The sequence below is a fragment of the Phocoena sinus genome, chromosome 1 (assembly GCF_008692025.1).
Source record: "Phocoena sinus isolate mPhoSin1 chromosome 1, mPhoSin1.pri, whole genome shotgun sequence".
In the NCBI taxonomy this organism is placed as follows: Eukaryota; Metazoa; Chordata; class Mammalia; order Artiodactyla; family Phocoenidae; genus Phocoena; species Phocoena sinus.
In genome coordinates this window covers 15,990,772-16,017,965 of record NC_045763.1, presented here as the reverse complement: position 1 = coordinate 16,017,965, position 27,194 = coordinate 15,990,772, and the positions used below count along the sequence as shown (strand labels likewise).

Sequence of the window (27,194 nt, the reverse complement as noted above, 5' to 3'; positions counted from 1 at the left end):
AGAGGAGTCAACCGGGCAAGAAGGTGGAGGAAAGGGCCTTTCAGGTGGAGACCAGCATGTAGCATTTGATCTTCACCAGACATATGTAGAGCTGGAGGCATCATTCCTGGCGAGGAAACGGAGACCTTGAATGTCACAGAAGGAGTTACTGGTGGTTTTGATCCCCAGCGCAGTGCCAGGTCCCCATGCTCCATCCTGCTGCCTCTATTAAATGAGCGGCATGTGAATCCCATGCCAAGCGTGGTTCAGCGACTTGGAGCCAGGAGTAGCTGCGCCCTTAGGCCGGGCGGCTGTGCGTCTGTCCTGCTGGGCTCTGACCACCTCCAGGCAGCCTCCTGCCCAGGCCCTTCCCTGCAGTTCCTACTGCACGAAGCCCCCAGCACTTCGGACTGACCCTTCCCTTCCCCACCCCCACCCCCACCCTTAAATCCAGGCTCTGTTCCTGATCTCCTCTGTCACTGGGTGACCTCTTCCACTGTCCTGGGAGCTGTCCACCTCAGACCCACCTTTCAGCCGACTCAGCATGTCCTACCCGGAGCTCCTCGCCTCCACACCTGGCCCGCTGCCTGGTCTGTGGGTTCTTTCCCAGCCAGTGGCTTTGCCATCTCCTCGTCCTCCCCGCTTCACACCCATGACCTTAGAGCCGCCTCTGATGACCCACCACCCAACCCACCCGGGGACCAGGTCCCATGGCTTCTACCAGGACAGACTGAGGACGGGCCTGGTGTCCAGAGACATCGATGCAGTAGAATTTGGTCCCTGGATGGAACACAAAACTGTTCGTTTGGGAGAGGACAGAAAGGGGACGTGAGGCAATTTAGCACAGATGCTGTTACTTCCATTTCAATAGTTATGCGTTGATTTTAATGGGAAATAGAAGAAATATTTAGCATGTCCAGCCTGTAATGCAGCTTCAGAGGATGACATCAAGTTAACAGGAGAGTCAATTAACAGTTTGATTTCATGAAAATCATTTAGTAAATAATAATGCGGGGAACATGGCAGAACCCGGGGTGGACAGAGTGGCTGACGTTTAGGACCTGCTCCGTGTGTACGCACGTCTCTGGTGGGTCTGGAGGTGTCAGTTGATGGGTGAGGCGTTTCTGAAATCTTATGTTTTGCCTTAATGCGTGTAAAGCTGTCTTCGGCTTCACAGCAGCGTGGTTCTGCAGAACTTTCTGCAGTGGTGGAAATGTTCCATATCTGGGCTGTCCAGTTAGGGACTACCAGCCATATGTGGCAGGTGAGCACTTGACATGAGGCTGTTGCTTTTGAGGAGCTGAATTTCAGTTTTATTTGATTTTTTTTTTAATATAAATTATTTATTTATTTATTTTTGGCTGTGTTGGGTCTTCGTTGCTGCGCGCGGGCTTTCTCCATTTGCGGCGAGTGGGGGCTGCTCTTCACTGCGGTGCGTGGGCTTCTCTCATTGCGGTGGCTTCTCTTGTTGTGGAGCACGGGCTCTAGGCGTGCGGGCTTCAGTAGTTGTGGCACGCAGGCTCAGTAGTTGTGGCTCGTGGGCTCTAGAGCGCAGGCTCAGTAGTTGTGGCGCACAGGCTTAGTTGCTCCGTGGCATGTGGGAACTTCCTGGACCAGGGCTCGAACCCATGTCCCCTGCATTGGCAGGCGGATTGTTAACCACTGCACCACCAGGTAAGTCCCTGAAATTAATTTTAATAATCCATTTTATTTGACCCAATAGTATCCAAAAGGTTATCATTTCAATAAAACATAATAATAGATACTATCATGGTATAGTAGCTATTAGGGAGATAGTTTACATTGTTTCTTCATACAAAGTCTTCGAAATCAGGTGTGTGTTTCATACTTATCGTACATCTCAATTCAGGTGCTTAAGTATCCATAGTTCAAATGAAATGAAACACAAAAAAATAAAGTTGTGTTTGATGGGAAAATATTTTACACTGCTTCAGTTTTTAAACGTAAATTAACATAAATTCAGCTCCTCGGTCGCATCAGGCGCACTTCTGGTGTGGCTGGCGGCTGCCCTACTGGACAGTGCATATAAAATATTTATTTTGATATAGAATCCCTTGTCAGGTCTGGGTGACACTGATGGTCCAGGCACTGCACCGTGTTGTCCCTGGGGCTTCGCGTGCCCTGCCTCTGAGGCTCCTGGTTGGGTGACTGGTCTGCCACGGCTCTCCCACACCTCAGGGGCCTCATCCTGGTGTGTAGCACCTGGCCCTCTGATGAGCTGTGGATCGTGACTTCCAGTCTTCCTTCCCCAGCAGTCCCTGGGGATCCCGAGCCCCGCAGTGGTCTACAGGATGGGTCTTTCTTTTTTTTTTTTAATATATTTTTTTAGAAAGGTAGCTAACTTTTTTTTTTTTTTTTTGGCTGTGTTGGGTCTTCGTTTCTGTGCAGTGCAAGGGCTTTCTCCAGTTGCGGCGAGCGGGGGCCACTCTTCATCGCGGTGTGCGGGCCTCTCACTGTAGTGGCCTCTCTTGTTGCGGAGCACAGGCTCCAGACGCGCAGGCTCAGTAGTTGTGGCTCACGGGCCTAGCCTGTCCGCGGCATGTGGGATCTTCCCGGACCGGGGCATGAACCCACGTCCCCTGCATTGGCAGGCGAACCCTTAACCACTGCACCACCAGGGAAGCCCTTTTTAAAATATTTTTAATTAAAAAATTTCGGCTGCATCGGGTCTTAGTTGCAGTACCTGGGATCGTTGTTGCGGCATGCAGACTCTTGGTTGCGGCATGCCTGTGGGATCTAGTTCCCCGACCAGGGATCGAACCTGGGCCCCCTGCATTGGGAGCATGGAGTCTTACCCACTAGACCACCAGGGAAGTCCCTACAGGATGTGCCTTTGCAGTGGAAACGGGCGCAGATGCCACCTGGGCCCTGGGGGCCTGGGCACAGCTCTCTGGGCCCACATTCTAACACAGGATTCCCCTGCCCCCCCATACTAAGTTCTAGAATTTGTGATCTCATGAGCTGGGCGGGGACTAGGGTGTCTTCTTTGTTCATGGCTCTGTCACCAGCCACAGTCCCCCTCAGAGGAGAGAGTCGGTACCTATGGAAAGAACAGTCGCATCGGTGAATGAAAGATGCCCTTGGGTATGCCACCTGGTTTGCCTCCTGCTTCTTCCCAGATTCGTCTCCATCCCCCTCGCCCAAGTTCCACCTGCTCTCAGCCTCTCACCTCTCTGGTCTTTGCTCAGGCTGTCCCCTCAGCCTAGAATGCCTTCCTCTTCCTGTCACCTGTTAAAATCCAAGCCACCCTTTCTGCTCCCCCTTTCTCCTCCACCTGCCCAGGAAGCTTTGCCTGGCGCCTCCTGCACCTTCTGTCACCCCCCTCTTGGCACTCCCTCTCCTTGCCCGTCCTGTACGCCATCATTACATGCACCTCCACCTCATATGAGGATCACGTGTATATGTATTGTCTCCCGCACGTTCCAGGCAGACATTTAGGGAGCATCTACCTCTGTGTGCCAGCACTTCGTGTGCCAGCAGGTGAAATAATTCCTGTGTACACCTCCCGACAGCCTCAGAGGAGGTGCTGTTCTTACCCTTTGTTACAGATGAGGAAGCTGAGGCCCCATGTGCCTGAATAAGGACAGGCCAAGGGCACAGTCAGTAAAGGATGGCGGCCAGGCTCTTAGCCATACACAGAGACAGTCTCCTACCCCACCGCGCAGTGACCCCCTTCAGGACAGAGCTGTGCCGCGTTCATCTCTGCACTGCCCTCCCCCAGCCCTGTGCCACCGTGGTGGGAGAGCCAGGGAGGGGCCCTAAGTCTGTGAGTCAGGAGGCAGCCCTGCAGCCCCGGGCCTGGCCCCAAGCCTGGCTGAGCTCAGCCAGCTGAGCCCTGGGCTGTGTCCTCCCACACAGGGCGTCACCGAGGGCTACAACGGCACCATCTTTGCCTACGGCCAGACAGGCAGCGGGAAGTCCTTCACCATGCAGGGCCTGCCTGACCCACCCTGCCAAAGAGGCATCATCCCTAGGGCCTTCGAGCATATTTTCGAGAGCGTCCAGGTATGGGCCTGGGGGCTGGAAGGGGCAGGGTTGGGCTCCCCAGGCGTTACCGTGAATGATCCTGAGCACTTTTGACCTGGGCAGCGGTTGTGGGATGCGGTCAGAGCGGCCTTGACGCGGCACAGATGAGCAGACAGACGCAGGCTCTGGTTTCTGAAGAGGTGATGGGAGAACTTAAAGCTGAGAAAATTCTACCTGCTGAGTTTTCCTCCTGCCATTTTTGGATTTTAACATTTCGTGTAACACTTCACATGGATATGATGACCCAGAGTGCTGGCCCAAGAAATGGCTGTAAACAATCATAGCTTCCTTTTTTAATTGAGCAGCTGCTACAAGCCAAGCATTGTGCAAAGCCCTTTGCATAATTATCTCACTACCACCCTGGCCCAGGAGGTAGCTGTTATCCTCATTTTTGAGATAGGGAAGCCAAGGCTTGGAGCCCTTATGGGCTGGGCCCAGACCAGGTATCCCAGTGTCCAGGCTGCGGTGAGACGTGCCCTGCTGACCACTCATGAATGCGCAGAGATTCCTGCATCTGGGAAATGGCAAAGCAGGGACGAGTCAGCTGCAGAGCTCACTGTACTACACCTGGGACTCATTTTGATGACCCACAGGAACATCAGGCAACTGGAAGAACTGCCGGGGATTAGCCCAGGGCCAGTGCTTGGTCCAGGCCTTACCCGTGGCCTTGGTCTCTCTACCTGAACAGTGGGGAGGCCTCTCCCATTTCCTTTCCCATGAGGCTTGTAGAGAGAGCGTGGGTCCATAGCAGTATGAAAATGATGCCACTCTGAGAAGCCGGAGAGGAGGGGAGAGCTGGCCAGGCAGGCAGGGTCAGGTGAGGTTCGGGACACCTCCTGCCACGATGTCCTCTTGTGATGTCCAGGCAGCGGGTGCTCAGGTATCTTTGCTCTCCCTGCAGTGTGCAGAGAACACCAAGTTCCTGGTCCGGGCCTCCTACCTGGAGATCTACAATGAAGATGTCCGTGACCTGCTGGGTACTGACACCAAGCAGAAGCTGGAGGTGGGTGCAGCCCCGGCAGGGGTGGGTGGGGGCAGCTAGAGGGGGAGGTTGGCATTGGGGGTGCTCCCTCAGAAATATGGGGAAGGGTCCTGAGGACACAGGCGCTGGTTCAGACTAGAATGGGGAGTTTTGAACTTGAATTTTGGAGTAGTCTCAGAGTCCGTGAGGCAGGGGAGGGGTTACTGGGCCTACCCGCACCACGCAAGGGGAGGGGAGGCCTTCTCTGGGGCAGTGCCACTTACATCTGTTGAAATAGATGGAATTTGGTGACGGATTGCATTTGAAAAAAGGGTTCCACTTCTAAAAAATTATTTTGAAAAATTCTAAGGGACTTTCAAGCTTAAAAGGTAATAGTGATCATTTTTTGAGCACATGCATGTTATCCCATTTAATACTCCCAGTCACCTCGTTAGGTAGATACAGGTTTCCCCCACTATCAGAAAGCAGAGCGAGTGTTTTGTAAAAGCTGAAATAGCCTAAAGGGAAGAGTATCCCCTGCTTTCCAAAGTCTTGATTCCACTTTGCTTTTATGAAAGACTGACATTAGTACGAGAAAGGCTTTTTTGGTAAAAGTGAAAATCGGATTTCTTTCCGACTTGAACTTAGAGAAAGTTGGGGATACCCACATTATTATCCTCAGTTTACCGATGTGGGAAGGGAGGTTTACAGAGGGTAATTAACTTGCCCAAGCTTCAACAGCAGGAAGCTGGGCCAAACCTGGAGTTGAACCCAGATCTGTCTGACATCAAGTTCCTGCATCGCAAACATCCCATTTTACCACCACAGATGGGCTCAGATTCTGGGACCTTGTCCCCCTCTGAAAGGGGTCTGGTGTGGAGGTGTCCAAAGGTCGATGACATGACCTCAGAATGTTGTGAGGATTGAAGAGGGTAACAAGGGGGAGCTGCTGAGCAGAGGGTCAGCGCATAGTAGGGGCTCGATGTGTGAGCTCTTTCGTGCCATTGGGATTCCGAGAAAGGATGAGGAATATGACCTGGGGGTTGCAAAATGGACTCAAGACAGAAAAAAACTAGGGCTGGCCCAACTGGGCACTGAGCATTGCTCATCTCGTAAATTGTCCTCAGTCTCCTGAAAGGCTAGAATCAGAATGAAAGGACATCATTTCCCAGCTGGGTGAAGCAGAATTAGATGCTTTGAGGGCTCTATCAAGATAGGCAGAATGGGGCTTCCCTGGTGGCGCAGTGGTTGAAAGTCCGCCTGACGATGCAGGGGACGCGGGTTCGTGCCCCGGTCCAGGAGGATCCCATATGTGCGCGGAGCGGCTGGGCCCGTGAGCCATGGCCGCTGAGCCTGCGCGTCCGGAGCCTGTGCTCCGCTAACGGGAGAGGCCACAACAGTGAGAGGCCCGCGTACCGCAAAAAAAAGAAAGAAAAAGAAAAAGATAGCAGAACGTGGCTGACCCTTTGGGGAGCCCAGCGAGGTCAAGTGACCCTGCCAGGACTGGACAGCCAGGGGGTGGCAGGGGCTGGACCAAGCCCGGGACCTTTGGGCAAGGCTTGGTTATGTCTCCTATCTGGGACTCTCTGAATCCTGGATGGGCCAGGTCAAGTCCAAGGAGGAGGGACTTCCCCGGTGGTCCAGTGGTTAAGACTCCTCACTCCCCGATGCGGGGGGCCTGGGTTCCATCCCTGGTCAGGAAACTAAGATCCCGCATGCTGCACGGCGTGGCCAAAAAAAAAAAAAAGTCCAATGAGGAGCCCAGTGAGGGGAGACTGACCCAGATCTGTGGCCAGCATGCTGGTGGCTGCCCCCAGACTCTGGGGCTTCTTATCTGACCAAGAAACAATGCCCGCCTCCACACCCCCCGCAAGAGGCCCACAACCAGCGGTGGAGGTTGAACTACCTCCTCAGAGTCAGAATGCCTGAGCTGGGGGAATGTCAGTCATTAATGAGCATCAGTCCTGGGAGGTTGCTATGGAGATTCCCATTCTGCAGATGAGGAAAGGAGGCTGGGAAAGAGGAGGTGACCTGCCTGTGGCCACTAGGTTAGGAAGCCACAGAGTCAGGGTTGGACATTTTCCGTGGCCCAACTGCCTAAATCTCCCCAGGGCACAGGCCTTGACAGCCACGGGAGGGGGCGCAGAACCAGATAAAGGGGCTGCTGCCGATGCCCCCAGTCTTCCAGACCCTCACTGACCTCTAGATTGGACAGGACGTTGGGATCACCTGGGTCCCGTCCCACCCCATCCATGTGGGGCAGAGCTGTTTCCCTGCTCAGATCCAGAGCCCCCCACTTGCCCCTAGGCCCTCCAGTTGTCCTGGCTTCATTTGGAGGGACTGTGAGTTCCTCTCTGACCCGCAACCATTGTATGGCCCAACTGAACAAACCTGACCCCAGGGAGCAGCTGTTTTGAAAAAATACTTGCTTGTGCTGGCCAGATAGTGGAAAAATCCTTAAAATTTTGAGCCAGAAAGACCCTTAGAGAGCTTCTAAGTCCAGTCCTTTCATGGTACAGATGAGGAAGCTGAGTCCCAGGGAGGGGAAGGGACTTGGCCAAGGTCACACAGCAAATTACTAGTAATGGCGCTAATACCAGAATATGTGGGATCTGAGTGGTCAGGTGCTTTCCTCCCAGACTTTTCCGGGTGGGAAGTATAGGAAACCCGGGGGGGCAGTGAGAAGCGAGTAGTGGGGTTCCATTTGAGGGAGGAACATTCATGAGTTGAGTCATCCATTCAACAGAGACTTACTGGGAAGACCCTGGAGGTCAGGCCACAGACTACAGCAGGTCCACAGGGGTGTGAACTCCCCCCACCCCCAGTCCCCGTCCAGACCAGGACTGGCCCCCAGCCCCCTCCTCCTCACCTCCTCGCAGACACAGCAGTGCTCTGCCCTTTCTACACAGGCACCTCCAGCCACTGTATTCTCTCTCCTGGAGCTGGAGCAGCTGAGTCATAACTCAGCCCCCAGACGGGGACATGGGGACGGGAGCCAGGCACAGGGAGTTGCTCCTGCTTGTCTGCTCCGAAAGGCCAGCCTGCAGCATCGGGGCCCCTGCCAGCCCCCTCCACTTCCTCCATATCATGGACCCTAGGATGGGTTCGGTTACCCAGGCCCTGCAGGCCCAAGGGCTGGCAGCTGCCTGTACGTGGCCCAGCTGGACCACGGGCCTCAGGCTTGGTGAGCCAGGCTGCCTGGGGGTGAGGGCCGCCAGTGACAGATGTGCTCAGAGACATTGCGCATGGGTGCCCGGAGCTCTCTCAGAGGAGGGACAGCTGGGTTCTGTATAACCCTCCCAGCAGCCTTAGGAGGAGCTGCTGTTCAAGAACCAGCCCGAGGGCAGTCAGTAAAGGGTGAAGATGGAATTTGCACCCAGGTGGCCAGGCTCCACAGCACAGCACAGGGCCTGGTAATTCTGCTAATGAGAGTGGTTAGATCAGCGAGGGCCAGCAAGGGATTTGGGGAAGCCGATAACACCCCCTCCCCCAACACCGCGAACCACCATCATGGAACCCAGCTCAGTGCTGGGTGGCGGAGGTGGGGCCCTCAGGGGCCTCTCCAGTTGGTTCCCGCAGCCGGCGTCGGGCCAGTGGCAGGACCCCCGCACCTCCATGGGGGCGTTTCCCGGCCGGCTCTGGTCCTGTCCTGCATGCGCGCCGCCCCCCCACACTCGGCCGCATCCCAGCTGGTTGCCATGGCGACCGCGCTCCGCCTGGCATCCGGGAGGAACAGTTACCAAGGAATGCGGGGCACGGCTGGCGCCTGACACTCCGGAGGTGGGTGGAGGCCGGAACAGCAGGGGAGGGGTGGAGGGATCCAGAAGGTCGGGAGGTGAGGGGGCGAGCCTTCCTGGGCCCAAAAATAGGGTGGGTGGGAGACCCCTACATTAGGTGTTGCCTCCCCTGACCTCCTTTCCTGCTCGTGAGGTTGCTCAGGCTGGAGAGATCGGCCTCATCCTCTTGGTATCTGTGTTCACCGAACCCCCTCCAGAAACCCCCACAGAGCTCCTTTCACGTCCATTCTCTTTTCGATCCTCCCAAAAGTCTTGTGGAAATAGGATTTATCATCCTCATTTTACAGATGAGGAAACCGAGGCCGAGAGAGGCAAAATGACTTCCCCAACTAGCAAGTCACAGAACCAGGTTTCTAACCCGAGTCTGTCTGACTGGATAGGAAACTGCGTTCTTCCTGAGGCCAGGAGCAGCCATCCGTCACCTGCGCCTAGCATGTACCAGGCAGGCATCTAGCCTCTGAGAGTGTGGCAGTGACCAAAGCAGGCACACAGCATCCCAGGCTACCATCAAGCCCTGCTCTGTTTGCAGGCTCTCCTGCTCCTGTCCTTTGAGCTCCGTCCTCAGAGCCACCTTCTAGGTCAAGGTCAGCCCTTTGTCATATCAAACTTCAGTTACTCCAGGATGCTGCAACCTCTCTCCAAGCCCTGCCTCTGGAGTCTCCCACTGCCGGTGACCCCAGTGCTGCCCTGCCACTAATAGCTGTGTGACCTTCAGAAAGCCACTCAACCTTTCTTTGCCTCCGTCGCTTATCTGTTCCGTGAAACCCAGTCCTTCGGTCTGGGTCTGGCTCTTTCTCCAGACTTGGGGAGATAGGGCAGGCCTGTGCTTGCCCCCCTCCGCTCCCCGCCCTGCTCTGCAGCAGGGGCCCAGCCCCACCTGGGACCCTGAAGCTGCCCCGGGCTAAAGCATCTGAGCCTACTCTGGCTCAGACCAGCGGACAGATGACTTCTGTCCTAATTCATTCTGCTCTTCCCAAAGTGGTTTTATTTCCTCTCACATTGCTTTTCACAGCTCTGTGTCAGCAACAAAACAGCTCAGCTGCCTGGAGAGCAAGCACGCAGCAGTCAGATAAATGGATTTACTCGCTGCCATCGTGCTAAGGGCTGGGGGCCAGTGGGAGTTCTGGGCGGCAAATGGCCCTTCACCCGCCATGATCCAAGGGTCTGGGAACATTCTTGTTGCCGTGGAGCCGCGGCAGGGAGGCGAGCAGAAGCCACGTTGGCAAGTCAGGGGAGAAGCACTCAGAGCCCTTGGGTGAATGACTACAGACAGGGTCGGTCCCTGGGAGCTGAAGCCCCAGACCAGAAACCACCTTCACAACCACGGCACTAACAACAGTGAGACCGCGGCTGCCATTTATGGAGCAGTTACCACGTGCCAGGCATCATGCCATGCGTTGTACGAGTCTTAGTTTACAGAATCCTCACCACCTCCCTAAGGGATAGGTATCTTGTACCCATTTTACAGATGTGCAAACGGAGGCTCAGAGAGATGATGTCACTGACCCAAGGTCGCACAACAAGGGAGAGGCGGGGGTGGGTTTGAGGCTGGTTCTACCTAGGTCAAACCCCCGACCTGTGACAGGGAATCCGAGGTGCCAACCCGCCCTGCAGGAGGGCAGAGGTGGTGGGAGCTGGGCCCTTCCCTCAGGTTCCCCGGGGAGCCCTGACCCGTGCCTCTTGCCCGCAGCTGAAGGAGCACTCGGAGAAGGGGGTGTACGTGAAGGGGCTTTCCATGCACACGGTGCACAGTGTGGCCCAGTGCGAGCGCGTCATGGAGACGGGCTGGAAGAACCGCTCGGTTGGCTACACCCTGATGAACAAGGACTCTTCCCGCTCCCACTCCATCTTCACCATCAGCATCGAGATCTACGCGGTGGGTATGTGGGGCCGGGCGGGGGCGGAGGGGGCCGGACCACCAAGCCGGGTGCCTGCTCCTAGTAGCCCAGACCCTTCACCACTCGGAGCCTCGAGGGCCCCAACTGGGAAGAGATGCTGGGGTTGCCTGGAGGAAACACAAGAGGACTGTCCCTGTGCCAGGACCCACGTTTCCAGGATAAACAGCATCATCAACAACAGCAATAATAATACCGGTAGCTACCATTGAGCACTTTCTCCGTGCCATGCAATGTATTTGCATCAGCTCATTTGCTCCTTCCAACAACCCCATGAGGTGGATACTCATATCATCCCTGTTTTACAGATGAGTGAGGAAATCGCGGTCACACAACTAGAAGGTCTTCGAGCTGGGCCTCTATCCCAGGGGTCTGCCCCCAGAGTGTGTGCCACCCAGAACTTTAGGATTCTCCTCTTTCTTTTTTTTTTTGCGGTACGCGGGCCTCTCACTGTTGTGGCCTCTCCCGTTGCGGAGCACAGGCTCCGGACGCGCAGGCTCAGCGGCCATGGCTCACGGGCCCAGCCGCTCCGCGGCACGTGGGATCTTCCCGGACCGGGGCATGAACCCGTGTCCCCTGCATCGGCAGGCAGACTCCCAACCACTGCGCCACCAGGGAAGCCCTCTCCTCTTTCTTTAGCATTCTCTACTCCAAAGCCATCTCACTCTTTCTTTATTTCTGGAAGAGTTACTGAGAAAGAGAAGAAGAAGGAAAGGAACTCGTTTATTTCAGGCCACCTATAGACGCTGTGCTGAGTCCTTTACACACCTCATTCTATTTAAAGCCCACAACAGTCCTAAATGCAGGCATTATAATTCCCATTAACAGATGAGGAAACGGAGGCTCTGAGAGGTCAAGTGACCTGCTTGTTCAAGGTCTTACTTAAGTGCTTCAAGGTACGGCTTAACTGCTAAGTGGTAGAGCTGGGATTTGAACCCAGGTTTCTCTGACATCTGGGTTTTTCCCACTAACACTGCAGCTGCCTCCAAGTTTGTGGTTCATCACAAGCAGAACTCCGGAGAGCAGTGGAGCAGGAAGCAGCCTCAGCCCAACTAGGAACGTAATTGTGGAGAGATCCCAGCCCAAGGTCAAGGCCTGGGTTGACGGAACCCCCAGCAGCACACTGCCCACCTGTGTGGTGACCTGGCTCCAGGCCAACCCCCTGGTGCTGGCTGGGTCAGAGTCTCCCCCAGGGGTGATGATATGGGGAGGGCGGGTGGTGTGATCACATCCTCATATGATGACGCTGTAGGTGGGGGCAGGGACTAGGGCCTGAGAGGACAGATCAGGAGGGAGGAGGAGAGAGTGGCCCTGTGGGGTGCCTCTTGGTCTCTGCAGATGGGTTTGAAGGATGAGGCAGGCTGCCTGCAAACAGGCTTTTTAAAAATTTTAAAGATATTTTTTATTTCCATTATAAAATAAGTTCAATGAAGATTTAGGAGTTAGAGAAAGGTAGGGGAAATTACTCATAAACACAACCGTTAACATTTAAGCATATGTTATTTTGATCCTTTTTTTCCCTGTGCAAATTTTAAACATACTTAAAATCTTCTGCTCTATATAAAGTTTCTTCCCCATGTTTCATTTCCCATGCCATCCCTAAGAATGTTCCCACATCGTTCCTGCCATGTCTTCTTGACCATGGGAGGTGGCTGAAGGACCGCGCATCAGTCAGCACCCTCCTCTACCCGGCCCTCTACAAGCTCTTTTTTTTTTTTTTTTTTTCCTACAAGCTCTTAATGCTGTTTCCGGTTTCTCAGTGTTGTAAATAATGCCATGATGAACATCTTTGTGTACAAAGCCTTTTCTGCTTTTATTTATTTATTGTTAAAAATGTATTTATTTATTTATTTTTGGCTGCGTTGGGTCTTCCTTGCTGCACACGGGCTTCCTCTAGTTGCGGCGAGCGGGGTCTACTCTTCGTTGTGGTGCGCAGGCTTCTCATTGCGGTGGCTTCTCTTGCTGCGGAGCACAGGCTCTAGGCGCGGGCTTCAGTAGTTGTGGCTTGCAAGCTCTAGAGCACAGGCTCAGTAGTTGTGGCGCACGGTCTTAGTTGCTCCGTGGCATGTGGGATCTTCCTGGACCAGGGATCGAACCTGTGTCCTCTGCATTGGCAGGCGGATCCTTAACCACTCTGCCACCAGAGAAGTCCCCTTTTCTGCTTTTAGAGTCATCTCCTCAGATTAGATTCCCTGGAGCAGGCCTCCTGGGGCAAGGGTACCAACCTGTTTAAGGCTCCTGGTACATTCTGCAAAGAGCTTTCCAAAAGGGCATTTCCAAGTCCCTCCTTCCTGCTGCTCCTTAAGAAAAAAATAGCCCAAAGAATCAAGCCCCTTGCATGTCCAAGCTTCCACTGGGTGCCAGCCAGAACTTTTTACTTCAGGTAGCTGTGCTCACGGGCAAAACCTGGCCAATTCTGGTTTCAACCAGCAGGAAACTAAGGAGGAAGCCCCTGCTCCTCCCCTCTATTTCATTTGGAACCGTTTACCATGTCCTCTGATGACAGTAAGAATTATTAATAGTATCAAGAGCCGCAGGCTGTCATTTGAGGAGTACTTGCTGTGTGCCAGGCATGACCCCGAGCCCCTCATGCCTGTGCTCTCTGTGTAATCCTCACAACAGCCCTCAGGGTGGGCCTTAGATTCCCATGTTACTAAGAGAAAGCCGAGGCTCAGAGTTGATATCCCTGAGTTCCACAGCTGCTGAGGGATAGAATCAAGACCGGATCCCTCAGGTCTCTGCCTTCAAAACCTGTGCTCCAGGCCCCTGCTCCCAGCCAGTGCCCGGCTCGCGTCACCCCCAGAACACGGGTCTGCCCTGCCAGCACAGCTGCGGTCGCTGCAGAACTGGGCTCGTTCTCAGGGCAAACGAACCCCTGCTGTGTGCTGGGCCCCGTGTGGACTCCGTACAAGTGTGCTGTCCGCTCACTCCTTCCAACAACCAACGCTGGTGGGGAGCTATCGTTAGTCTCATTTTGTTGATGTGAGAACTGAGGGTCAGAGAGGTGCGTGGCTTTGCCAAGGTCACACAGCAAGTAGGAGGCAAGAGTTGGATGGGAACTGGGTCCAAGGCTCTCCAAAGCCGATGTTTTTTGCATTGAGGGATTCAGCTCCCTGGTGACCCGATCATATCCCCTCACTGCCTCCCACTGCCCCCACCCTGCCCCGCCCCGCAGTTGCCTCACAAGGAATCTGTGAGCTGTCTCGATAGCCGTAAGAAATCCTGCAGCACTCAGAGAGCAGCCTGTGCCTCCCAGCCCCCACTCCCTGGAGTCAGTTGGCCCTGGCTTCTGCTCTTGGAAGCTGTGTGACCTTAGGCATGTTAACTGCCCTTTCTGAGCTTCACTTTTCTCATCTGTAACGGCACAGTCCTAGCACCCCCTCCATGGGGCTCCTGTGCACCCTCCGTGGGTGGGGAGCACCCAGGGTCTCCTTACCGTGGGGCTCACCCCGGGGCCCTCACCCCTCTGCCTGGTCTGTCTGCAGATGAGCGGGGCAAGGACCACCTCCGGGCAGGCAAGCTGAACCTGGTGGACCTGGCAGGCAGCGAGCGGCAGTCCAAGACGGGTGCCACGGGGGAGCGGCTCAAGGAGGCCACCAAGATCAACCTGTCGCTGTCGGCGCTGGGCAACGTCATCTCGGCCCTGGTGGACGGGCGCTGCAAACACATCCCCTACCGGGACTCGAAACTGACGCGGCTGCTGCAGGACTCGCTGGGCGGCAACACCAAGACACTGATGGTGGCCTGCCTGTCGCCCGCTGACAACAACTACGATGAGACCCTCAGCACGCTGCGCTATGCCAACCGAGCCAAGAACATCAGGAACAAGCCTCGCATCAACGAGGACCCCAAGGATGCCCTCCTGCGCGAGTACCAGGAGGAGATCAAGAAGCTCAGGGCGATTCTGGCTCAGCAGATGAGCCCCAGCACCCTGTCAGGTGGGCGCAGGGGGAGGGAGTGGAAGGGAGGGCCCGGGACGAGAAAGGCCCCCTCCCTTTGTCTTCCGGGGCATGGAAGCAATGTCCCACCTCCTCGCAGCTTCACGTGAGCATAGAGTTTTGAACGGCCGGGGAGAGCCCTGGTTGATGACGGCCCAGATGGTTTCTGCTCGCCGATGACCCAGCATGAGGCCCGTCCCATCAGCTGGAGGCTCTGTACCCCCCCCCACCCCCGTTCCTTGCCTCGAGGCTGCACATCCGTCCTCCCTCCTGTCTGCCTGCTGTCTCCATGGCAGCGTGGAGATGCTGTGCTGCTTAGCAACTAGGTGACCCACCCTCCCCCGACGTCACCCGCCCACTCCCAGTTAGGCACCTTGTGATGACTGCTCTCACACCCAGGTGTCTGGCTGTCATCTGGCAGGTAGAAACCTATACCTGGAGCATGGGCCTGCAGGGTCCTTGCAACCAAGGGACTCCAGAGTTTTCTTTATCTGAGAATCCCTCGGGAGAAGGGAGCACTAAAGAGACTGAGTCCATCTGTCCGTTCATCCACCTCCCCACCCACCTTCCTCTCTATCCATCCATTCTACACACCCATTGATCTACTCATCCACCCAGGCATCCATCCATCCACGCAGGCATCCATCCATCTACCCATCCACCCACCCATCCATCCTACCGTCCACATGTCCACCTACTCATTCACTCCGTCCTGTCATCCGTCCTTTTATCTATCTTTCCTCTCACCCTGCCCCCATCCATTCATACCTGCTCTGTGTGTGGACCTGTGCTGGGCATGGGGACACAGAGATGAGTCAGATCCAGGCTCTGCCTCGTGGGTGTACCTGGTTTCCTGGGGGAGAAAGACACTCCAGCAGAGCCTCGTGTGCACCTGGCGCAGAGATCTGTACGGGGCCCTGCAGGGCAGCAGGGAGTGTGTGGCCAAGGCTCTCTGGGGGTAGGGTGCGGTCAGTCAGGGAAGGCTCCACAGAGGAGAAGGGGTGATTGAACAGAGTCTGGGGGGACGAGAAGTCTCCTGTTAGACAGGATGGGACTGGTCAGTCTGTGCAGAGATGCACAAAGCTCTAAGGTCTGTTTGGGGACCCACAGGTAGTCCTGCCGACTGCCTGGCGGCTCGGTTGGTGGGAGATGGCTATGTAGGGGTTGGCCGGGCCTGGAGTGCAGAGGCCCTTGACCACTGTGAGGGGTTCCGCTTGGGCAATCTGCCTTCCTCCTCTTTCCCTCCTGCCCCACCCCTGACCCTGCTTAGCCCCCCCACCCCGATCAATGAGGGGAAGCTAGATGGAGGAATGGCAAGGGGTACCAGGGGGGAGTTGGGGCTGCTCTGCCAGTGGCTCCCCTGACCCAGCAGCTGACAGGCCTGCAGACTTCCCATGAGTATCACGGCAGCCTTGCGGGGTAAGGGCTCTTAGCATCCCCTCGTCCTGGATCTGGAGCATGGAGCCCAGCAAGCTGAAATGACGGATGCAGGGCAGGCAGAGAGCTGAGATCAGGGCAGTCATCAGCAGTTCACGTCCTGGCTCCTCGGGGAAGCAACTTAGCCCCCCTGAGCCTCAACGTTCTCGTCTGTAAAGTGGAGGTAATGACAGCACCTGCCTTGTTATTGCTGTGGGGTGCTCGAGAGGACTGCACGAGATGATTCACGTGTGGGCTTAGCACGGAGCCTGGCACGTGAGGCTCGACAGACGGTACCGGATGCTTTAACGTTCTAGCTGGGTCTTGAAACCAGGTGTGTCTGACGCAGAGCTCCAGGTGCTCCCCCCGCAGGCACTTGCTGTTAGCGTTGCCCTCTCGGCCCTGGCTCTCCCTCTGGTCCTTGGCATATTTCTCCCTCCCCACTCTCAGCAGAACTGGACACATTGGTCTGTTTTCACTGGCCCTCCGTGCTCTGCTCTCCTGCCCCTAGTCCAGGCCGGCCCTGCGCCCCCATCCCACTGAAGCTGCCCTTGTCATGGATGCCCTCCTGGTTGTTAAATCCAGTGATCGGTCCTCAGGAGGCCTCAGCTGTCCTCTTAGCATCAGCTGACTCAGATGACCCCTTCCCTTCTCCTTGAGACCCTTGCTTCCCGGACACCCTTTGTCCTACTTCTCCTGCCTCTGCGGCCACTCCTTCTCAGCTCCCTTGTGTGAATCTCTCCATCCCTAACCTCCTGATGTCAGGCTGTCCCAGGGCCGGTCCTCTAGCCTTTTCTCTCTCTACACTCCTAAGGTGGGCTCATCTGGTCTCATGTCTTTATTTTTTTATTATTATTAATTTTTATAAATTTATTTTATTTACTTTTGGCTGCATTGAGTCTTCGTTGCAGTGCGCGGGCTTCTCTTGTTGTGGGCTCTAGGCACGCCTAGGCGCTCTAGGCGCGTGGGCTTCAGTAGCTGTGGCAGGCGGGCTCAGTAGTTGTGGCTCGCGGGCTCTAGAGGGCAGGCTCAGTAGTTGTGGCGCACGGGCTTACTTGCTCCACGGCATGCGGGATCTTCCCGGACTGGGGCTCGAACCCGTGTCCCCTGCATCGGCAGGCGGACTCTCAACCACTGCGCCACCAGGGAAGCCCTGTTCTCACATCTTTAAACACCACCTCCGTGCTCACGATTCTCACAGCCTGGCTGTGTGATGCGTGTCCAGGTCTTAATTTATAAAGGTGACTGAGTGGTGACACAGGTCAATGTCATTGAAAGAAAGGGTAATGTTACTCATTTACCCTGGAAATGAGAGGCACACCATGCAGGGCCACAGGGGGAAGCACCAGTGTGGGTCAGGAGGCAGAGAGGAGCGAGGGACAGCCCAGGCCAGAGCCTTTATCGGGGTTTTGGTGGAAAGACACAGCCGTGCAGGAAAAACAGCTCAGGACTGGCTAGCTTGAGTAAGCCCGACAGGATTGGGGCAGACGGGCTGTCCCTGCTGGTCTGGTCCTGGCCCCGGTTGACTTTGGGCAGGGGAAATACTGGCTGTGTGGGAGAGTTAGATAGAAGTGGGTGTGGATTCAGAATTGGTTGGTTTGCACGTGAAAGGGTTGCTCCTCGGGACAAGCTGTTTACTCCCTCTAGGAATTGGCTGGCCCTGGGAGGGGCAGTCTCTTCCTGGCCATCAAGTCCCCCAGGATGTCAAAAACATCAGGAAATAAAACCCAAACCTGATTGATAAACCATGTCTGATTTCCAGACTTGGCCATCTGGCCATCTATCTAATTGTCATTCCAAACTTAACATATTGGACACTGAACTCTCGACCTTTCCCAGACCTGCTTGTTCTGCAGCTCTCCCCAGCCAGTGACACCTCTCTCCTTCCAGGTGTTCAAGCCAGAAACATTGGGGTCATCCTGGGCTTCTCACTTTTGCTCAAACCTCAATCCAATCCAGCAGTAGATCCTGTTGTCTCTACCTTTAAAGCAGGTCCAGAATCTGTGCCATTGTCCCCCCAGTACATTCTCCACACAGCAACCAGGGAGCTCCTGTTCAAATACAAGTCCTTTCGCTGCCCTGCCCAAACCCTCCAATGGCCTGGTTTAACCCAGAGTTGAAGCTAAAGCCCTCGCCACGGCTTGCGAGTTTCCCTCTCTGACCTGCTCTGCTCTTCGCTCATACTCTCCCTCGCTCACTCTGATCCAGCCTCAGTGGCCTCCCGCCTGTTCCTGGAACAGTCACAGCCCCTGCCTGCCACAGGACCTTTGCACTCACCATTCCTTTCTGTCTGTCCCCAGGATCTCTGCCCGCCCCACTCCTTCACTTCCTTCAAATAACTGCTTTCCTCCCACCTTGTCTAAGAGGTCTTTCCTGTCCACACTATTAAAATTGCAGCCCTTCCCCCTGATCCTTATTTCTCAGCACCCTCCCTGCTTTCCTTCTCTTAGAAAATATCACCTTGTTAACATGTTATGCATTTTGCTTACCTTTCTCCCCAGTGGAAAACAATGTGTGTGTGGAGTCTTGTCTGTTTTGTTTAGTGCCAAACCCCCAGGCCCTGGAACATGTAGGTGCTGAAGAAATACTTGTTGGAGGAGTATATGAGCACCTTACACAGAGACATGCTTGAAATAAGTTCAGTACTTTGAGTCTTTTTTGAATGAGCACGCAGTTGCCTTTTTACGGATTTTTGCTTAGTTCCTGCAAACCATGTGCACCTTAGTCTCAGCCCCTCATTTCTGCTTTTCTCCCAGCCCTGCTGAACAATCAGGTTCCCCCAAACCCCGTCCAGATTGAAGAGAAGCTGTTGCCCCCGTCTGTGATGCAGCATGACACGGAGGCCGAGAAGCAGCTGATCCGGGAGGTGAGACCCTGGGCAGGTGGAGAAGGGGCAGGCAGGTGCGGCCCAGCAGGAGACCGTCTCCAGAACGATACCATTTCCCCGCCACCATCATGTTGGGATTGGTACTCCAATCTCCCTTTGGAGCTCAGAAAGCTGAGGCTCAGAGAGGTGCCATGACCTGCCCAAGGTCACACAGCCAAGGAGAGTCTAAGCCGGGATTTGAACTCGGTTTCCTGACTCCAGAGTACAGTCCGTCCCCCGTCGGTGCCTCTGTGCACAGAACAAAGAGGGCTGTGGGCGTCTGCAGGGGTGCCATCTCTCGTCTGTACTGCATGAAGGGCTGGCTGTGGATTGATGGCAATGGAGAGGGCATCCCTGGCAGTAGGGATGGCCAGTGCCTCGGTGAAGAGGTCAGGGCAGAAGGGCTCTGGGCTGAGAGCAGGCAGCCTGGGTGGGCCGTGGGGACCCCTGGGCACCCACTTGACTTTACCGGTAGATAAGTGGGGCGTTAGCCTCCCAGCAAAAGCTGTCACCTCGGGGCACCTGGGTCCTCCCACAACTGTGGCTTCCAGCACACTGGGACCCAGCGGGGTAGGTAGCACCCTGATTTACAGATGCGGAGCTGACCCCGGGGGCACTTACACAGCCAGACACGCAGCACCTCCTACCCCTGGCTTAGGCTCCATCCCAACTCCAGGCTCTGTTGATTTCTGGAGGTTCCTGCCATTAGAGGGCTGCATTCTGAGACCTGAACATGTGGTGGGGTTTGACATTCGATGACCCCTTTAAGTAGGGCACTGGCTTCTTCCTGGTGAAAAACCTAATGCCAGGGAAGAACAGCTCTGCGGAGACTGGGGCCTGGATGTGTCTGCACCTGGGCCTCTGCCACTCAACTATGACCTCAGATGGGAGCAGCCCTGGGCAGGCTGCGGGGGCCTGAGGCCCAGGCTCTGGGAGGCAGACGGGGTAAGGCCTGGGGGAATCTCAGTCCTGTGGGCTGGAGGGCTGGGAGGAATCGACCAAAGAGCCCCTAAGTGCTGCCCATGACAGGTGGAGGCTTTTACTATTTGGGGAGAGGCTCAACTGTAGCTCCTGGACGGCCCCATCCGGGCCCCGTCAAGGTTCTGGAAACTCAGCCGCTCATTCTGCCTTTTCCTCTGCTGCTCTGGGAGCTCCTGGGGCAGGGGCAGCGGCAGGCTAGCTCTGGAGCCCTGGGCCTGGCTCCCCGGGGCGGGGTGGGGAGGTCCCGGGAGGTGGGGGCCTTTGGGGATGGCTGAGCACAAGCCCACAGGATGAGAGAGGTTGCGCTTCAGGGTGTGTTTTGGAATCTCATAGGGACAGGTGGACGTTGGTCACTAAGCAGTACGGGGAAGGGGGTCGTGGGGCGGGGGGGCGGGCTGGCCTGGAGCTGGGATGGAAGCCTCCTCCCTGAGGAAGCCGGGTTGGGTGGGCGGGCATCCTGGCTGTGTGATATGCAGGGCGCTGTCGCCCCCTAGTGGTCATAAGGGAGAAGAACGCTGTTCTGGGCCGGCTGCTGGAGTAGCCAGTGATTGGAGGGTCCTTCTGCTCTGGGGATGGGGGTCACCTGCCTCCTCCTCAAGGGTAGCCTAGTGGACGCTGTGTCAGACCGCTGTCCCCTGGCGCTGCCACCACCAAGTCTATTTTATGGCCCTGGAGTTTCTTCTGTGAGCCACACTCAGAGGAAGAGTTGAGGGGGTCTGTCCTCCCTCCCGTTTGTTCTTCCACTTAAGACTCTCTGTGTGCCTAGACTGTGCTTTCGTTTCCATTCCTGAACCAGTCAGGATGCTGAGGATGAGGGAGGTGGCCCCTGTGTGTAACAGAGAGGGTGCCGGGCCAGGAGTCGGCTCAGCCATGGGCTGCAGCTTTGACTCCGTGGGCTTCCGTCTCTAGCTGCACCAGGGGATTTGGACTAGAAGATTCCTAGGGCTCATCCAGCTTTTACATTCTGTGAGTCCAGTTCTTACAGGCTCTGTGCCCGGGCAGGTTGTTTAAGCTCTCCAAGGCTGTTTCCTCATCTCTAGAGTGGGTGTAAGGCGGCTTTCCTGCTGCTGGAAGAGGCTGGGCTGTGTAACAGGTGCCAGCCGGGGCTCGGAGGTCTGGGTTTGCGCTCTAGCCCCCCTACCCCATTCAGTCATCAACAAGCATTTTCTGAGCACCTACTAGGCGCTGGGCGCTGGAGCCAGAGGCGCAGGTGGGCCCAAGGCGGAGTTTTATTGTTTTTAATATTGGAAGTAGCATGGGAATTCGCTGGTGGTCCAGTGGTTAGGATTCCGCTGCCAGGGCCTGGGTTGGATCCCTGGTTGGGGAACTAAGATCCCACAAGCTACATGGTGTGGCAAAAAAAAAGGAAGTAGTAGAGCATGTTTTGTGGATTGTAGGGAACGATCTAGTACCGAGGGAGAAGTCCGAGGTATAGGAGGGAGGGGGACTGAAAGAGCAGAGTCCTCCTACGGGGGGTTCGGCTTTGGATGGTTTGTCCTCCGTCACAAGAGGACACAGAGCTTTCGGGCAGAGGGAGGGTGAGGGAGTTCACCTCTGCCCTCTTCAGGGCTCTCTGTGGAGGACCAGACAGGAAATGGGGGGAGCGGAGGGTTTCGGAGAGAGGGAAGGTGGAAGGACTAGGAAAGGGTGGGACACCACTTAGAGGTCCTTCTGAGATTCGGGGTCACACATTTACAGGTGAGAAAGGAAGCTGGTGCTGCCGTGTGTGCAGGCCCACGTGTGCATCTCCAGCCAGGTCTTGCGGGGGTGTAGGTGCCACTGGGCCTAGGCCTGGGTTTAACTGGGGTCAGGGCTGTGCAGGAGGGAGTAGGGGCGGATGCTGAAGTGAGGGAGTCAGGGGTGCTTGCTGAGGGATGGATGTAGTGCTGGGCGCTGGGATCCCAGCTGGATGAGGAGGAAGGCGAGGGCGGGCGCAGGGGCAGGAGAAAGCAGGCGGGGCGTGGGCTGCAGGTCTCCGTGAGGCCATCAGAGAGCTGCGTAGTTCTGGGCAAGTCTGGACCCTCCCTGGGTCTCAGTAACATTGCAGGTATTGCCCTGAGGCTCAATGCATCTCAACTGTGCTGCATAAACCGTTACATTAAAAAAATATATTTATTTATTTGGCTGCGCCGGGTCTTAGCTGCGGCACGCAGGATCTTCGTTGCCATGTGCGGGATCTTTAGTTGCAGCACGTGGGCTCTTTAGTTGCGGCATGAGGGATCTAGTTCCCTAACCAGGGACCGAACCCAGGCCCCCTGCATTGGGAGCGCAGAGTCTTAACCACGGGACTAGCAGGGAAGTCCCAGAAAACTTTAAATTCTAATGGTGGTCTGTCTCCTCTTCCACCCCGAGAGCCCAGGTCTTGCCATCTGTGCTGTTGCCGTCTGTGCTGTTGTAGGAGTCTGTGCTGGTTCTGTACTTCCTGGGGGATCTGCAGGGGTGGGCGTGTGCAGGGGCTCTCCCATCTTTAACCCCGTCCCGCCCCTCTGGCTTACTGCCGCTGCAGGCCCCTCTGTCAGGAGCAGCTCCAGAAGACAGCGGGTCACAGACGAACATTAGTTCATAAAGGCCCGGCCCTCCCTGTGGGGGACGCATATCAGACACCTGAACAGCCTGCCTAGCAGTTCTGCTTCATGCACTTGCTGATTCAGCGGCGAGTCCCGAGTCCCTCCTCTCTGCTAGGCACTGAGGCTGCAAATGGGAGGATGCGTGTTCTCTGGTGGGGAACCTGGACGGTTAATCTATAGTCAAATAAATGCAGAGAATGATGGAACTTAAGATCCAGGCTAAGAAGAAATAAGCGAAGTGACAGAGAGCGGTGGTGGCGATCTTCTGAGAGGGTAACCAGGGAAGGCCTCTCTGAGAGGTTGTTACCAAGCCGAGGCCTGAAGGGACGAGCTTGCCAGGGAGTGAGGGCAAAGGCCCTGAGTCTGGCGTGGTGGGGGGCATGGGGGGGAGTGGGCATGTCTAGGAGTGGAAAGCACCTGGCGTGCCCAAGAGTGGCAAAGATGGAGTGGGCTGTCCAGATCACTGGGGACTGGAGGTCAAGTTGAGGAGGTTAGATTTTTATCCTCCAACATGGGAAGCCGTTGAAACATGATCTATGGATCCGTAGCTGCCACGTGGAGAAAGGTTTGGAGCAAGAGTGGAGGTGGGGAACCAGGTCAGACGAGAGCTGATGGTAATGGCAAAGATGGAGAGAGAAGCATATGCATAAAAGTACATTTCGTCTTTGATGGCTTGAGGACTATTTGGTTAAAACATATTTGTTGATGCAGAAAGGTGTTCACGATCTATTGCTTTGTGGAAAAAATAGGTTACAGACAGGTGCGCATACTATTAGCCCGTTAAAAATGTATAGAGAAAAGTGCAGAAGGGTCTTCACCAGCCAGGAATCATCCTAGTGCTGAAGAGGTCATTTTAATTTTGTTCTTTTGGCTTATTTGTATTTTCTGGATTGTTTGAATGACAAAAGAGGATTACTGAAAGCTGTGTTTTGAAGTGGTGGTAAATGCTGCCCCTCTTGTTATTCCCCCGCCTTTGCCAGGAGTACGAAGAGCGCCTGGCCCGGTTGAGGGCCGACTACGAGGCAGAGCAGGAGTCCAGGGCCCGGCTGGAGGAGGACATCACTGCCATGCGCAACTCGTACGATGTGAAGCTGTCCACACTGGAGGAGAACCTGCGCAAGGAGACAGGTGGGCCCCCGCCCCCCAAAGCTGTCGGGAGGGAGGCCAGCCTGCTCTCCTCCTCACCCCTCTGACTGACATAATAGAGCACTTTCCATGCACCAGGCTCAGTTCTATTTCGTCCTCACAACAGCCCAGCAAGGCAGGCACCACAGTCACCCTCACTTTGTAGATGAGGAAACTGAGGCCCAGAGAGGGTAAGTAACTTGCCCATGGTCACACAGCTGGTAAAGTGGAGCCAGGACTTGAACCCAGCAGTCTGGTTCCAGAGCCAGTATTCTTACCCACAGCACTGCCTCGTGATGCCTTGGCCACAGGCTGGATCGCCGCCCAAGGTTGACTTAGAGCTGTAACATATCACCCATGTTTTATGGATAAGTCCTTTCCCCCAGTTTCTACATTTTCTACAGTCTCTTTTCACCTTTGAGACCATTTGTTACCAAAGCAACCACGTCCCCAAATAAGCATTTAATCATTAGCAAGAACTTTTACCTTCCTGGAAATCTTTATCTTCTATTTGACATTCTAGAATGTTCCATCCCACCACTATCTTTCAGACACGTGTGCTGCCAGGCAGCACAAGACTTCCTAATACTCAGTTACTGTAACATCCACCTCATAATGATGGCAATATGTTCATATCATTGGTACCATTTATTGGGCATTGCGTGTGCCAGGTACTGGGTAGGTAGGTGCTTCTCCAGAACTCCCTCAGTGAGTTGGGACTCACCGCATCCTCACAATGCAGGTGTGCAGACTCAGGCTTGGAGAGGTTCAGGCCATGAGCTAGGGAGTGGTTGTCTCTTTCAGCAAAGGGGACATCAGGACTCTCTCAGGGGAGCCCAGGACACGGTGACAAAGGAGAGGTTGGGATGTAAAGGAGGTGGTCTACTGCCCATGAGCTGGGAGCAGAAGGCCTGTGCGATCATCTCCCATCCCAGATGGCAGGGAGATGCCCCTTTTGGTGTAGACTTGGAAGAAGAGGGAAGGGCAGATTCTAGCACTTTCTGTCCTTGGGAGTGTGTTCCCTCCAGTCCACTTTGAATATCAGGCCTCCAAGGGATTTTATTTGGTCTCGCTAATATCCATCCACAGCATTCATTATATCCCACGGCTCTAGCTTATCCTGTGGACAAGGGCCCTGAGACCCCGGCGAGGCCCCTGAGGGTCTTGGGTGTGGAACCTGCTGATTGGGAGCTCTCTGCCTTGGAGACAATAATACCTGCAGGGAAGTCAGTTTATGTATTAAGAGCAGACCCTAGGCGGAGTGGTAAGAGCCCAGCATATGATGGCTGGCTGGGGAGGCCAGAGAGTGGAAAGATCATGGAGCTGGTCAGAGAAGGCTTCCTGGAAGAGGTAGAAGGAGACAGGGCTTGAGTTCTGGTGCGTAGACGGGCAGAGATGGGAAGCCAGTATTTAGGGGCCTGGGAGGCTCTGACTCTTAAGCTGGTCTCTCGGAGATGGTGAGCTTGGGGCCAGCTTCCAGGGAAGGGTCCCGCCTGTCCACCCTGTGAAAAGCTAAAGGAAGGTCTCTGTTTGCAGAGGCTGTCCTGAAGGCAGAAGTCCTCTACAAGGCCGAGGTCATGTCCAGGGCTGAGTTCGCCAGCAGTTCTGAGTACTCACCTACTTTCCAGTACAAGATGGCCGTGAAACCCGAGATCTACTCCATGCCTGACACCCTGCCCAGTGAGGGTGTCTTTAAGACTGAGGTTTCTTCCAGGTTTGAGGAACTGCCCGAGGTGGAGGCCTCCAAGTCGGAGGTTTCTCTTGGGTCCGATGAGTCTTCCACGCTCGAAGAACATTTCATCTCCACGGCTTTCCCTGGGCCCAGGGAGCCCTCCAGCCTGGAGGTCCCTGTGCCCGAGGTGGAGGCCCCGAGTGGACACTTCCTAGATGAGGATGTCAGCCGGGAGGCCACGGAGCCCCTGTGGGAGGAGGAGCCCTTCCTCCAGGGAGAAGAGCCCCACCTGAGGGCCCTGGAGCTCCTTCCGGGCCTGCACAAGCCACTTGCCGTGGAAGCCAAGCTGGCCAGGCTCTCCTCCACGGGGGCCGGGCTGGACGTGCCCCAGGCGGACGTACCCGAGGTCACCACGCAGGTAGCTGATGTCATGCAGGATGCCATGGGGGCAGAGCTCAGCTGGGGCACAGAGGTCATGGGACATGTGCAGACGTCTAACCTCTGCTGCTCCAGCACCGCCGGCCCCATCTCTGCGGTGTCTCTGGCGTGGCGACAGCTCAGCTGTTCAGGGGTCTGGGAAAGAGAGGCTCTGTCTAATGCTCTGTAAATCAGTAGGAAGGTTGGGATTGAGATCCCAGGCGATGCCAGCTGGGCACCTGTTTTGCTGACGGAGGGACATCTGTGCAGGGAGTTTGCTGGTTGCCATGGTTACACTGAGCTCCAGGCCTGAAAGAGCTGGAGGTGGCCTTGGTCAACCCTCATGCTCTTGTTGGGGAGGGGGTTCTGTGAGAATCCAGCTACCTTTCAGGGGCTACCCAGGAATCCTGAGATGCAGCTCTTCCTCCATCCTGCCCCTTTGTCCAGTGCCTTCTCCCTTTTCAACCCTCTGTTTTTATGTTTAAAAATCTTTTTTTCTCTCTTCTTCCCTTTGTCCTTCCCTTCCCTTCCCTTCCCGTATGTGTGATTGTGTGGGTATAAAGACCGCAGGCCTTTGAATCAGACCTGGGCTCAGATCCCAGCTCTACCACTCACTCAGTTGTGTGACCTTGTCCAGTCACCTTTCTGGGCCTCAGTTTCCTCATCTATAAAATGGGGATGCTGACACATGCTTCACATAACGCTCCTGCAACATAGCAGTGTCTCTCCTCTCTCCCCCATTTCCTCTCTCCCCTGTTCTCCCCCCTCATCTAGTCTCCCCTCCTTCCCTCAGGAAGAGGTGGTGGGGTTGGTGAGCAGGTGGGGAGCTGAAGGGGCAGGGCAGGGCAGCAAAAGATGATTCTGGCCCAACCACTCCTCTTCCCCCTGCCCCTGTTCTCCTGCAAGCACCCCTCCCGGACAGATCTGCTGGAGCCTGGTGACCTCAGGTCTGAAGCTGAGGCGGCCGACGACCTCCTGCCCAGGACTGTGAGTACTGACAGGCGGGGGCAGTTCCAGGGGCCTGATTCTTCCCGGATGCTTCCGCGTGTCTCCTCCCTCTCTGGCCTCAGTTTCCTCACTCGTAAAACTGGAACAACAGGGACTTCCCTGGTGGTCCAGTGGTTAAGACTCTGCGCTCCCAATGCAGGGGGCTCGGGTTCGATCCCTGGTCGGGGAACTAGATCCCGCACGCCGCAACGAAGGTCCTGCACGTGGCAGTGAAGATCCCACGGGCCACAACTAAGACCCAGTGCAGCCAAATAAATAAATAACTAACAAAAACAAAACCAAGAAAAACCAAGGACAACAACCCCAGCCCTCCCCCAGCTCATCCCCATCTCAAAGCAGCATGCAAATCAGAGGAGCCATCACCTCTCTTTTTGTCAATTTGTCAATAAGAGGCCACTGATCCACAGCGATTTTCAAACTTTCCTCAGCCGTGGAGCCCTTGTCTAAAGCATAGAGGCCCAGCATGTGCGGTGGACGAGGGCCGCAGAGCAGGGGCTGGGGGCCCTGCAGGCACCATCAGGGAAC

At 55.5% G+C, this 27,194-nt stretch overlaps 1 protein-coding gene across 7 annotated transcripts in view; it reads left to right on the top strand.

Annotated features, from left to right (window-relative positions):
• Positions 1–27,194, top strand: part of KIF17 (kinesin family member 17) — a 51,063-nt gene that overhangs the window by 2,250 nt on the left and 21,619 nt on the right. For 6 of the 7 annotated variants that reach the window (XM_032615452.1, XM_032615443.1, XM_032615434.1 and 3 more), the window contains exons 2-9: positions 3,859–4,005; positions 4,928–5,029; positions 10,475–10,664; positions 14,165–14,617; positions 18,790–18,899; positions 23,428–23,575; positions 25,109–25,662; positions 26,568–26,648. In XM_032615452.1, coding sequence (XP_032471343.1) covers positions 3,859–4,005; positions 4,928–5,029; positions 10,475–10,664; positions 14,165–14,617; positions 18,790–18,899; positions 23,428–23,575; positions 25,109–25,662; positions 26,568–26,648 — 1,785 coding nt within the window. The remainder of the gene's footprint in view (positions 1–3,858; positions 4,006–4,927; positions 5,030–10,474; positions 10,665–14,164; positions 14,618–18,789; positions 18,900–23,427; positions 23,576–25,108; positions 25,663–26,567; positions 26,649–27,194) is intronic. The other variant, XM_032615472.1, reaches the window with a different exon arrangement.